This window comes from Nymphalis io, chromosome 3 (assembly GCF_905147045.1).
Source record: "Nymphalis io chromosome 3, ilAglIoxx1.1, whole genome shotgun sequence".
Taxonomy (NCBI): Eukaryota; Metazoa; Arthropoda; class Insecta; order Lepidoptera; family Nymphalidae; genus Nymphalis; species Nymphalis io.
In genome coordinates, this window is record NC_065890.1 from 11623506 (window position 1) to 11637932 (window position 14427).

The window sequence follows — 14427 nt, forward strand, 5'->3', positions numbered from 1 at the left end:
ACGTTTAGACAAACGCGTGTTTGCTTATTGATTCATCATAACTTTAAATGACTTAATATTGGAATACTTATACTAAGCTTAATAGGTGTAAATTTTCCTATACTAATGATTGCCATATATGAAAAATTTTATAAACTAAAACACAAAAAGTGGTTTCTAACCTCTAGCATCATCAGTTGAATAAAAGCTTGTAGTAAATATATTGAAACTAAAATTGCCATACAATATTTGATAAAGGATAGCAAATATCATCAACGTTTTAACATTGAAATTTAAAACTTTATTACATTGTTTACGATAAAAATATTTGTCTTAACTTTTGTAATAAATTTAAATTATTTGTATTATATATATTATTTGTATTTAGTTACAGTGATTCAAAGATGTTTTGTAATTATTTATCTAGAAATAGTTTAATGTCAATATTTCGAATGCTTTGAAATAACATTTAATGTATATACAAGAATGCAATACCTAAACCTTTTAAATTCGTTGTACAAAAATTATGAAATGTTCGAAATTAATTAATAAAGTTTATTTAACAATAAAACATACTAATCATAAAATAATAATAATCACAAAGATTAATTTAATATTTCAAAAGTAAACAGCAATGATTTAATATTTCCAACGTATATGTTATGTTATTTTTTATTTCTAAATGTCTGCTATTTGAAATATCATTTTTTCTTTATACATAGAATAGCAGTTGAAATATTATATAACATTTGTGTTTTGGCATTATCATATTTCAAGATTATTTGTTTGATAAAAAGATTAGCACACCAAGATTTTGTCTTGGCTTTTCACAACTGTATTTATTGATTGATCTATTATTTGATAGCAACCTCTCTGTTATAACTTTAGCCTTAATAATATTAATCATTTCTCTTACTTTATTAAAAAAAGATAAAGATAACTACGGTAACAATTAAAATACTAACTATAATATAATTAATAAATAAGCCTTTATTTCAACCTAGACTGCTGATAAAATGAAATAAAATAGAAATATTTTTTTTAAATAATAATATCCTGGGACATTATTCACATATGGCCATTTGATCCCAAATTAAGCAGAGCTTGTACTATGGAAACCAGACAACTGATAACTACATGTACCACTTTTCTTTTGTAAATACATACTTATATAGATAATTACACCCAGACTCAGGACAAACAGACATGTTCATGTACACATTTGTCTGTCCTGGGTGGGAATCGAACACACAACCTTCGGCGTGAAAGGCAAGTGTCTACCAACCACGCCAACCGGCTCGACTATTCAAATATTTCAAACAGAAATGTTCTTACATGTCTATGTGACATAAAAAAGTTACATATTAAGTGCACAGAAGTCGCAAAAAGGATGGCCATTATATTAACAAGTTGAAAGCCTGTAACGTCGGGCCCGTGGCCTTTTCAGCCATTTTCACTTTACAAGAATTGATGTCTTCAAATAGAAAGATTACAACTTAAATATATATATATTTTGTTATTGGTTCAATTGGCACAGTTGCATTGGAAAATTTTGAAATCTTATGCTTTATCAGCACCTGAAAATATGTATTGATAAGAAACACTTCACTGGCATATATATCTCAAAGCAACCTCACTATTTTTTTGTATACATTCGCAATCTCAGTTTCAATAGGATCATTCATAGACATGAAGGCAGTTTTTTTGCTGCCATTTTTGGTGGCTCTGAGTGTTAGCAATGTTATAAAACAGCAAGAAAAAGAATTGGAGTGGTGGGAGACGGCTATTATCTACCAAATTTACCCGAGATCTTTTGCTGATAGCGATGGCGATGGAATTGGAGATCTTAAAGGTGATTGTAGTAATTGAACGAATTTATGAATTGTTTTAGTAGTTTTCTAAAGTGAATTCAATGTAATTGAAAAAAAAAACAGCAGTAACTTGAATAAAATCAAATTTCATTTCAATAGTATGATAATATTATTATAAGATGGCTAAGAAATACAATAATTGTTTCTTTAAATAAAAAAAGGTTGTCATAAAAAAATTTAATCAATCTACATGATCTAACAATTTCGTCGCTTGATTGAAAAATTATCTAAATACGGACCAATTTCTGTTCTTTTACAAATTATATTATAATAAATCTATTAGGTATAACTTCAAAGTTGGAATATATAAAAGAGATAGGCGCTGGCGCTATATGGCTTTCGCCGATATTTCAATCGCCGATGTACGATTTTGGTTACGATATTGCCGATTTCTACGCTGTTCATGATGAATATGGTACAATGGATGACTTTGATGAACTACTCGAGAAAGCTAATGCACTTGGTAAGTTTTACAATTAATTCTCCGGATAATGTTCAATTATGAAATAATCCTTTCTAATTAGCTTTTTAAATTTGAATAAACTTAAGCTAAAAGGGATACAGTGACATAGCTGTTTTAAAAGGTGAAAACGCTCTTTTCATCAACAATTATTAGTTTTGAATAAAATTATGAGTACTATACTCATAATTTTATTCAAAAACAGCGGAGACAGGCTTAATCCAGACTTAAATATCTTGTAATGGAAAGTCCTGAGGTGGAGCTTGGGCAGTAACATCCATTAGGCTTATACATTTCAAATTGTTATCTAGCCAGTTAAGCTTAGAATATTTTTCAAGTATTTCTGAAGAATTATTATTTTTATATTTATTGTTCTTGACTAAAACAACTTTAAATCTTGTATAAAAATTTTACAACGAAGCTTATACGTTTATTTTATTATGTTGTAAATAATTTTATATCTATAATATATATATATATAAATTTATATTTAAATATATATATATAAATTTATATTTAAATCATATTTACAGATATTAAAATCGTATTGGATCTTGTACCAAATCACACATCTAATGAGAGTGTGTGGTTCCAAGAAGCTCTTAAAGGCAATGAAAAGTATATTGACTATTTCGTCTGGGAAGATGGGATTGTTGATGAAAATGGAAATAGACAACCACCTAATAATTGGGTATTTATCTTTAACTTATTCCGAATTGATTTAATTTTACATTAATAAAACGAAGTTTTCGAATTTTTGTGAATTTTGAAGATTTTGGTTTTAAGCCCAGGCAAGTGGCAATGTCATATTATGTGCATAAGTCTTTGTATAATTACTTCATATCGTGCTCAGCGATGAAGGAAAACATCGTGATAAAACCTGCATTTATCGGAAGAAAAGTTGCAATATGTGTATGTATGTATCCACCAATTGGAGCGACCATTGGAGCAGCGTGGGGGAATAAACTCTAAAAACCTTTTTCTTAAGACTCATATTGAAGAAGCTGTTACTTTAAACAAATTAGTTTTTATTTTATTTATTATTGAATTAGAAATTATTTTATAAACAAATTTAATTTCTTTAATTTCATAGAGGAGCCATTTTCGGGGAAGTGCTTGGGAATATAGAGAAGAAGTGGGCAAATATTATTTGCATCAGTTCGTTGTTGGACAACCTGATTTAAACTATCGCAACCCAGACGTTATTGATGAAATGAAGGTAACCATTAAAGAACATTTGTATCACATTATCGACTATTGTGAAACAAAATACGATAATGATATTTATTTCCAGGATATTATTCGTTTTTGGTTGAACAAAGGCGTGGCTGGATTTAGGGTTGATGCTGTTAATTGTCTATATGAAGTCGATAAAGCTCTTTTTAACGGGATTTATCCAGACGAGCCTACGTCTGGTAGAACCGATGTTGATCCCGACTCACATGACTACTTGAGCCACATTTACACAAAAGATCAAGATGAAACTTATAACATGGTGTACGAATGGAGAGATATATTTGACGAGTATACCGAAAAAGATGGCCTTACCAGAGTAATGATGACAGAGGTTTATGCGTCTATTCAAAATGTGGTCAGGTATTTTGGAGACGAGAACAAAGAGGGTGCCCAAATGCCATTTAATTTTGATTTAGTCACTGATGTGGATGCATCATCTAGTGCCGCTGACATCAAACGGGCCGTTGATAAGTTTTTAACATATAAACCAGTTGATAAGAATGCTAATTGGGTGGTAAGTAATAATTTGTTGTAAGTAACATTATTATCGAATAATTAAATAAAGGATAATACTTATTCTTTGCATATTTACATCGAAAACTGAAAACTTACCTCCAGAACTTATTACTATAGACTGCTATATACTTGTATGTTTATTATATATTATACTGCCAAACAATAATACTTGTACTGTATTCCGGTTTAAAATGTAATAACAAGGGCTAAAGACATAACGTCATCTTTATTATTTTAATGATATCTTTAGGCGACGTATTAAATGACGGTGCCTTAAGCCGTAGTTTGTACTTCTTCCAGTGTTAGATCTTACATAGATCACATCATGTGAACCAATTACCAATTCGTCATCTTGAAATAAACAGTCCAATTCGAAAAAAAAAATGACAGTGTAGCGATACTTTGGTTTATTATGTGTTGTATTTACTTTCTACTGTTTGTTTCCATAGTCAATAAAAAAAACTCATTCACTCAATCACTCGAGAAAAAACCATTTATATTTAGTTAGTTGATATGCATAATAATATGATGAATGCTTTATTGATCTAGTGGCTTGATGTAAGGCTGCAGACCCAGAGGTCCTGGCTTCAATTCCCAGGTCGGGTCAATAAAAAGTTATTGGGTTTTGCTCTCAGAAAATTCTCAGTAGCAACCCGGAGTCTGGAAGTTGGAAGTGTGTTCACTCTCGTGCCTCGGAAAGAACGTAAAGCCGCCTGCCCGCCTGCGCCTGAACTCTTCCGATCGTGTCGGATTGCCGTACCATTGGATTATTAGAGCGAAGGAAGAGAGAGTGCATCTGTATTTTCGCACTTGTGCACTATAATATCTCCTGCGTAGTTGACTAATCTCTCTTGAGATTGGCCGCCGTGGCCGATATCGGTCTGGAGGACATTATTAATATGATGAAGCAATTATCATGTGAAAAATTTACTGGTACCAAACCGCGGGACACAGCTGTTTTGTTAATAAGCCTTAATAATTTTAGGTAGGTAACCATGACAACAGCCGAATGGCGACAAGATATGGACCTTCATTAGTAGATGGCATCAATATGATTGTGTTATTACTACCCGGTGTTGGAGTTACGTATATGGTAAGATAATATAATTTAACATGTTACAATTGTTATTAACAGAATACTTCAAAATTTTCTGTTTTAATAGGGAGAAGAAATTGGCATGGTTGATGGATACGTAAGCTGGGAGGATACTGTAGACCCATCAGGGTGCAACACTAATGATCCTATTAACTACGTATTTTCATCAAGAGATCCAGAACGAACGCCATTTCAATGGAATTCAGAAAAAAATGCAGGTATTTGATATATAGTATTTTGGTATATGATTTCTGTCTCTCAATTCTATGTAAAAAAATAGAAACCACAGTATGTTCTGTTTGTTATGTAGTTTCTGAAATAACTATTGAAATTTTAATAACTCAAAGTATTTTAAGGATTTTCCACTGCTGACAAGACTTGGTTACCTGTCGCCGATGGCTATGAAACATTAAACGTGGAAAATCAAAAGATTCCTGAGCGATCACATTTGAAAGTCTATCAAGCGTTAGCTGATTTGCGTAGAGAGGCGGTATTCCGATACGGTCGATATGACTCTTTGGCTCTAAATAATGATATCTTTGTATTCAGAAGGTATGTAAAACTTAACAGTTTGTAAATGACCCAGTGCTAAGCAAATAAAAGAATTTAAGCTTTTTATAAGCCCTTTCGTGAACCGACATATACATGTGTCCTCACGATATTTCCTTCAGCAACGTGAATACAATGAGACTGAAAAGAATCTATATACAAATAATGCCTAAATAGAATTCATAATTTTCAAATAAGAAAGTTTTATTTCCATTAGGTCATATTTTTTGGTCTTCTTATATTAAAACATAATAAAAAAAATATTGCACATATTAAACTATGTATTTAAAAAAAAATATTATTGGTATCTATCTTTATAAATATTTTTAGATGGTACAACGGAGAGACATTCATTGTACTGGTTAATATGCGGGACATAGAGTACGTGGTTGATTTGACATATTTCGAGAATGTCAGCGGTGAGGCCAATGTCGTCGTCACGAGCATACAATCTCCTAAAGAGGGAGGGTAAGTATGAATACAATTATAATATCATTAAAAAGCTGTATGGGAAAATTTGAATACTTAAAATACGTTAGAATGAAATTGAATAAATTTAGAATATAACATGGTTAAATGTATACCTACATAATATTATGTATGTATGTATATATCTCTTTTTAATAAATCTGTCTGTGTGTGTATATTTGCGAAATGTTATTTTACGAATATACAGACACATAAACAGATTGTATATCCAATTCCATCTGTCTAATACTGACTTACAATTATCTACAACTTTACATATCAATGTTGTTTAGTGGGTGATAAGCAATGCCGTGCCGTGTTTTCTTTCCAATGTCAAATCATATTGATAGAAGGAGATAAATCTATCTTACTAAACACCGCTAGACAAAGTTTGTAAGTAAGGTTGCGAAAATTAGGTGATGATATTTATGATTTAATATAATACTAATAGCCGAGATGGGCCTGTGGTAAGAACGCGTGATTCTTAACCGATGATCGTGGGTTCAAACCCCGGGCAAACACCACAGAATTTTCATGTGCTTAATTTGAGATAATAATTCATCTCGTGCTTGATGGTGAAGTCAAACATCGTGAGAAAACCTGCATGTGTCTAATTCGACTGAAATTCTGTCACATGTGTATTACACCAAACTGCATTGGAGCAGCGTGGTGGAATAAGCTCCAAATCTTCTATTCAAAAAAGGGAGAGGAGGCCTTAGCCCAGCAGTGGGACATTCACAGGCTGTTAACTTATAATAGTAATAATAAAATAATAGGGTTATTCACAAATTCAATTATTTTTTTCAGAGACGTCTTCGATGTATCAGCGCTGCCTGTAGCAGGATATGAAGGAATAGTTTTAAAGTTAATATAATAATAGACAAAATATGAATATTATTTTGTAAATATAAATTTGATCATTTTTATATGTTTTATTTATAATAAAATTTATTTATCACTGTTATTAATAAGAGTAATGTCCTTCTGACCGGTTTCGGCCACGGCGGCCAATCTCAAGAGAGATTAGTCAACTGCGCAGGAGATATTATAGTGCATAAGTGTTTGTCCAAATAAAGGTCCATTCTCTATTCCCTTACTCTCATAATGTGATGGGACGGCAATCCGACACGACCGGAAGAAGTTCAGGCTTAAGACCAACGCCTTTACGTACTTTCCGAGGCACGGGAGCGTACATACTTTCAACTTCCACACTTCCGGGCTGCTACTAAGAAATTTCGACAGCAAAACTCAATAACTTTTTATTGTCCTGACTTGGGATTTGAACCTAGCACCTCAGGTCTGCAGTCTTACGTCTAGTTATTAGACTGACGAGGCATTTTATTAAATAAATAATGTAACTGACAATTACAAATGCAAATTAAAAATGTATACAGCACAAATTATTATAGCGATGAATGTCGGTAAGAATGCTAGCAGCATTTATTATATATAATATAATATTTAGTAAAATTAAAAAGACAATGTCTATTACTTTTACAACAAGTTACAAATTTTAGTAAACCTATTTATCTATCACTTCATGTTGAAATCTACTTTAACTGAATACTAAAAAACAAAGTTACATTACCGCTGCATATCAAATATTATCAATTTAAAACATAACGTGAAATGATTGTGTTGTATATTGGTAAATTACATGTATATATGGGTTCAAATCCCAGGTCGGGCCAATAAAAAGTATTTCTGTGGAAAATTCTCAGTAGCAGCCCGGAGTTTGGAAGTTGGAAGTGTGTACACTCCCGTGCTTCAAAGACCACGTAAAACCGTTGCTCCTGCGCCTGAACTCTTTCCAGTGGTGTCAGGTTGCCGCTCCATCGGATTATGTGAGTTAGGAAATAGAGAGTGCACCTGTATTAAGCACACACTTGTGCACTATAATATCTCCTGCGTACTTGACTAATCTCTCTTGAGATTGGCCGCCGTGGCCAAAATCGGTCTGGATGACATTATTTATTCTAATTCATGTTTTATATATAGCAAATGAATATAACGCCGTATACTGTATACATAGTTGCTATAAACTATCATTAATAAAATAAAAATTAGATACGAGTAGGTAGTGTAAGTATTTGACATTGAAAATACCCAAATAAACCAAAAATCACAATATATTGAATTTTGATATAAAAACCTTTTAGGTTTCACAGAAGCGATAAAAGGACTCCCCTTTTAAGTGTTCGTCTGACGTCATAGCTGTTTTCCTAAAAGACAGCGCAAGTGATTTACTTTGAAGTTTCATTACTCTATATATTAAGAATATTTCTATTTTCATTATATTAAAATATTTTTTAGAGTATAATAGTAATATACATCAATTTTATGTATGTATGAATTATGTATATGTGTAAACATTATTTTATGGTTATGGTTTTATGGCTAACTTACCAGATTACGATCTTAAAATATCTCTCAGATTAATTTATCTGCAAGAGATGGTTAATTATAAGACAATATTTTTTATTCCTGTGCATTTTTAGTTTTATATCTTTGTGGTACACAATAAGATGATTTTTTTTCAGCCTTTTGTGGTCCACTGCTGGACAAAAGCCTCCCCCGTAGAACGCCATGGGGTGTAAGGGGAGTCCACAACGACGTTAAGCTCCCTAGCGTAAATCTCACCTGCTCGTGGTGCAACCTGCTGGTCAATAAACGAGGCTCTGGTGACCAAAATCGTGGCGGTATAACCACACAAATGCTGGAATCCAAAACGAAACTCCAGATAGCGGGCAGCAGTGCTATTTGTGAAAGATTTCTAGCCACTGCGGTCACCAACCCGCCTGCCAAGCGTGGTGACTAAGGCAAATACCCTTGAGCAAATAAAATGATATTAATTAATATTACTTTTGTCAGAAACAGTATTATATAAAATATATATCAAATTTATATTTTATCACTAGTTAACTTAGCTTAGAAGCCGAGATGGCCCTGTGGTAAGAACGCGTGAATCTTAACCGATGATCGTAGGTTCAAACCCGGGCAAGCACCACTGAATTTTCATGTGCTTAATTTGTGATTATAATTTATCTCGTGCTTTACGGTGAAGGAAAACATCGTGAGGAAACCTGCATGTGTCTAATTTCACTGAAGTTCTGCCACATGTGAATTCTACCAACCCGCATTGGAGCAGCGTGGTGGAATAAGCTCCAAACCTTCTCCTCAAAAAGAGGAGAGGAGGCCTTTAGCCCAGCAGTGGGACATTCACAGGCTGTTAAGCTTAAAAATTAGATGAAGATCCAACTTTGAATACTATATAGCCAATTTTAAAGACTTGGAAATTGCACGGGTTATATATAAGTTTACACTTAGTGTGCGCTCAGACACAGATGCACTATCTGATCTTTCACTCTCATAAGGTAAAATTTGACGGGTCGGTAACCCAACTTGACCGGAATAAGTTCAGGCGTAGTATCAATGTCTTTCATGTTTAGCGACAAATATATCACAAAAAAAAACTTACTATCACATTTCATGGAGGATATCATTCTTAGGAGAAAAAGCCAATCGATTTTAATAGCCGGATAAGATATTTAATCTACATATCAATAGAAATATTTGTTTTTTTTTATTAAGTAAATGTAAACGACGGTCACTAATTATTTTTAATTTCTTTAATAATGTAAATAATAATAATTCTTAGATATAAAGAAATAGAAACAAAATTTATCAATTACTTTTAATTAGATTCGCCTGAATGAAAATACGAAAAAGTTGAACTGAGTTTTCATTAAAAGTTAGTTACAATCTGAATATACAAAATATAGTCTGAATTGAAATATTTCTAAAGACTTTTATCTCCAAACCATCTCATACGTTTTATCTAAATGTTGAGATAAAAAACAAGTATAAAAGGAAATTTTCGACAACATAATTTGGCTTTACAAGACATAATGAGGTAAGGATTTCTATTTTTATAACTTACATTTTATCTTTAAAAAAATTAAGTATATTATTTGACTAACTGAGCGTTAAGGTCTTAGATGTTAGTAGTTGATACAGCTTTAGTCCTGTTGGTTACTCAACCTTATCGCCATTATCAGAAAATTGTTAAGATGACATTGGTATAGGTCGAACAATACTTATTTTGCAATGTTTTTTTCTAGGATAACATCGATTATTATCCTGCCTGCTTTGTTTTTGCTCGCTTTCGCAAACAATGCGAAAGAATTGGATTGGTGGGAGACAACTATTTTCTACCAGATCTACCCAAGATCGTTTATGGATAGCGATGGTGATGGCATTGGGGATCTAAAAGGTAACAAATGGATTTAAATATATTTTTTTTTCTATATATAAAACTAAATAATTAGTATATCGAAAAATAACAATTATTTTAAGTATTTAATGAAAAAATTTAGAAATACAGTAGTTTAATAATTTCACTTTTAGGAATAACTTCGAAGTTGGAATATTTGAAGGAATTAGGTGTGGGAGCAACATGGCTGTCTCCAATGTTTCAGTCACCTATGTACGATTTTGGATATGATATTGCCGACTTTTACGATGTTCACGATGAATACGGTACAATGGAAGACTTCGATAACTTGATGGCAAAGGCCAAGGAACTAGGTAAATGATTTTTTATTAAATAAATTTAAACAAAACAAGTTACTTTAATTTATATTACTATATTTTTCTAGACATAAAGATTGTTCTCGATTTCGTACCGAATCATGGTAGCAATGAGAGTGTTTGGTTTGAGGAGGCATTAAAAGGTCATGAAAAGTACTATGATTACTTTATGTGGGAGGATGGTGTTTTAGATGAAAATGGAACTTTACGCCCACCAAATAATTGGGTAATTTCTTAATTCACTTGAATTGTTTATTGTTTTAAGTACAAAAATTATAGTTACACTCCATTTTGTTTATAGAATAGTGTTTTCCGTAAAAGCGCTTGGGAATACAGAGAGGAAGTTGGTAAATATTATTTACATCAATTTGTCATTGGTCAACCCGACTTTAATTATCGTAACCCTGAAGTTGTTGAGGAGATGAAGAATGTTTTGAGATTTTGGTTTGAGAAAGGCGTCGCTGGTTTTCGAGTGGATGCTATATCACATTTGTTTGAAGTGAATAAAGAGAAGTTTGGTGGGAAATATCCCGATGAGCCTTTAAGTGGTGGAAGTACTGATGACCCAGAAAGTTATAACTACTTGGATCACATTTACACTAAAGATCTGGATGAGACTTACGATATGGTATATCAATGGCGAGAAGTCTTCGAAGAGTATAGTGAAAAAGATGGTTTATCAAGAGTCATGATGACAGAAGCTTACGGCAGCCCACAGGTTACCTTGAGATATTTTGGTGATGGAGAGCGTGATGGTTCGCATATGCCTTTCAATTTTGTACTTATATCTGATGTTAATGGCGATTCGAGTGCAGCTGAAATAAAATACGCTCTTGATAAGTTTTTGACGTTCAAACCTATCGATAAACTTGCTAATTGGGTGGTAAGTTAAAATCTATACAGAATTTTGTTTCTTTAAAATAATGTAATTATATAAAATAATTATTTTAAAAATAATATTATATTTTACTATAATTTCGTGTTGTAAGTAAGGATCGAAAATGATATTTTATTATTGTAGGCTGGAAATCATGACAACAACAGAGTAGCTTCCAGATTCAGTCCTAAGTTAGTTGATGGAATAAACATGATTGTTTTACTGCTTCCCGGAATCGCGGTTACTTATATGGTAAGAAATACCGTTAATTAATAAGTTCACGTAATGACGTAAAAATTATTATAATAAAATAATTAAACGCAGGGTGAAGAAATTGGAATGGTAGATGGTTTTGTAAGCTGGGAAGATACGGTTGATCCAAGCGGCTGCAATACAGATGATCCTATCAATTATGTATCAGCCTCACGCGATCCAGAGAGAACTCCATTCCAGTGGAGTTCGGAGAAAAACGCCGGTACATACCAATATTTTGATTAATAGTTTGACGTTAGTAGTTAGTATGTAGCAATATATTGCTACTCAAAAAATATATGCATATAATTTTGATATATGACTATGGTTATACGATTTACAGTTCGGTATTGTTTATAGCTTAATCAAGTTCAATGGAATCAGTTGATACGTAATGGAAATTAAATTAATTAAAAGATAAATATAATAATAGTTATATATTAATATTTTTGTAGGTTTCTCGACTGGTGACAAAACTTGGCTACCAGTTGCTGAAGGTTATGAAACTCTAAATGTAGAAGTACAGCGTAATGTTGAACGATCTCATCTAAACATTTATAAGACTTTGGCAAAATTACGAGCGGAGCCAGCATTCAGGCATGGCAGATATGAATCAGTTGCTTTTAATTCGGACATATTGGCTTTCAGAAGGTATCTATTTACGATTTTATTTTTAAAAAGCTTGTTATTTTATTAATTTAGACTATATACTCGACTTTTCTCTTTGTGATAGGCCATAATTGACAAAAAAAGTATCTTAAAGCTTCAACACACGGTAATAATAAAAACAAATAATTCGATCATTTACTGGGTTAGGTTATTTGTCAGTAAAAAGTCGAGATATATCAATTGCTACCTCTGTATTAAGATAAGAAAATATATGGAATTATTTCAACATCCACTTTAGCGACACTTATCGAAACACCTTAATCCCTTTTACCGAACACGTTTCCAAACACTTCACATGTCAGATTATAATGAAATGTCAACGACAAGACAGTATTAGGTGTCAGTTCTTGTTATTATAAATTGTTATTGAAATCTATACTCATAATTAGGTTAATGTGTTTGTCGAATACCGCTGTATTAGTGTTTTGATTGTGACATGGATAATATTTTCGTTAAAATTTTAACGTTTTTTTTCCTGTGATAAAAAGATGTAAGGAACATTGCGTTCTTACTTCAATACTAATATAGAGTTACTGTTGTTATAAAATATAATGTTGACCACCAATACTTTTATTGTACAGTTCGATAAGTATATTTATTATGTGTACAGTTGTGTAATATATGTGTGTTGTGGTCGGTTAAATTTAAAGTAAGCAAGAAAGGGCTCGAATATATTTAATATATTTAAATTGGAACAATTTTTTTAGGTGGCACGAGGGTGAAACTTACATAGTTATTATAAATTTTAGAGACGAAAGTTATACTATTGATTTGACTTATTTTGAGAATGTAATAGGAAACCTCGAAGTCGTTGTAAATAGTCTTGACTCACCAAAGACAACAGGGTATGTATTGCATGTCTTACTTGTAATCTCCATTGACAACCAAGTTTTATCTATAGCTATTACCTAAGCATTGTTTTATATTTGGTGTCTGAGTTATGGAATAAGATTAAAAATAAAAAATATACAAAATAAATGCACACATTTTTTCACTAGTACATCAAGGTTTAACTACTATTATTATTATTTTTATTTTAAGATTTGATAAGTTTTCCTTATAAATGTGCTACGTGAACTATCCCTAAGTAATTAAAATAAATTTTTATCTATTTTTTGCCTATAAAGATAATTTTATATTGATAAATAGTTGTTTTAAGATATAATCGTAGTAGCTATACTTTAATCTGAAGAATAAATACTACGATTACTTCAAAAACATATATTATTTTTTCGATAAAGATGGATTTAACTTCAAAAAAAGTCTTGTATTTATATAAAGTTTTATTTTAAAAGGGCAATTAGTGTGCGAAAAATCTTACTGTAATTTTATGACAAAATGACTGCGAATCACAATTTAGAAAAATTTAAAAAATGAACTAAAAATGTATGCTATCAAATTAAATAAGGTCTAATATAGACCACATAAAATGTTATATTTACTAGTTTTCTTAATAAATTGTAAGCACTTCTCACGTAAGTAGGAAAAATAAATAAAAATTGCTGTTGTCTTACAAAATAACTGTAGTTCCTTGACCTTGAGTGCGTAATGTTATTATTGACACAATTGTTACAATATCAATCTTATTATTTTTGTTTATAATTACAGAGACTTACTAGATGCGCAGAATGTTGATATAGCCGGAAGTGAAGCTTTGGTTCTAAAAGTAATTCAATAAAGAAACCCAATCTTTGTCATTAGAAAATAAATGATTAAATAAATATATATGTATCTGTTTCTTTACTTATTATTCAAGCTGGAGTTAGAGTAAAGTGTATGAGCTTGTCAGCCACAGCTGGACAAAGATCTCCTCTCGTCTTATAGAAGGCTTGAAGCTTATTCCACCAAGATGCTCTAATGCGGA

At 31.7% G+C, this 14427-nt stretch overlaps 3 protein-coding genes across 3 annotated transcripts in view; 2 read left to right on the top strand and 1 right to left on the bottom strand.

Annotated features, from left to right (window-relative positions):
* LOC126781210 (dual specificity calcium/calmodulin-dependent 3',5'-cyclic nucleotide phosphodiesterase 1) overlaps positions 1 to 14427 on the bottom strand; it is a 193869-nt gene that overhangs the window by 142981 nt on the left and 36461 nt on the right. The window lies entirely within an intron of this gene.
* On the top strand, positions 1643 to 7097 carry LOC126781215 (maltase A1-like). The gene is made up of 10 exons (XM_050506102.1): positions 1643 to 1831; positions 2134 to 2313; positions 2844 to 3001; positions 3404 to 3529; positions 3605 to 4060; positions 5048 to 5155; positions 5226 to 5376; positions 5515 to 5710; positions 6038 to 6175; positions 6983 to 7097. Exons 1-10 carry the CDS (start codon positions 1669 to 1671, stop codon positions 7047 to 7049), a joined length of 1743 nt encoding a protein of 580 aa, XP_050362059.1. The 5' UTR covers positions 1643 to 1668; the 3' UTR covers positions 7050 to 7097.
* On the top strand, positions 10397 to 14241 carry LOC126781232 (maltase A1-like). Its single transcript, XM_050506122.1, has 9 exons — positions 10397 to 10448; positions 10583 to 10762; positions 10834 to 10991; positions 11067 to 11648; positions 11787 to 11894; positions 11967 to 12117; positions 12350 to 12545; positions 13271 to 13408; positions 14172 to 14241. Exons 1-9 carry the CDS (start codon positions 10412 to 10414, stop codon positions 14239 to 14241), a joined length of 1620 nt encoding a protein of 539 aa, XP_050362079.1. The 5' UTR covers positions 10397 to 10411.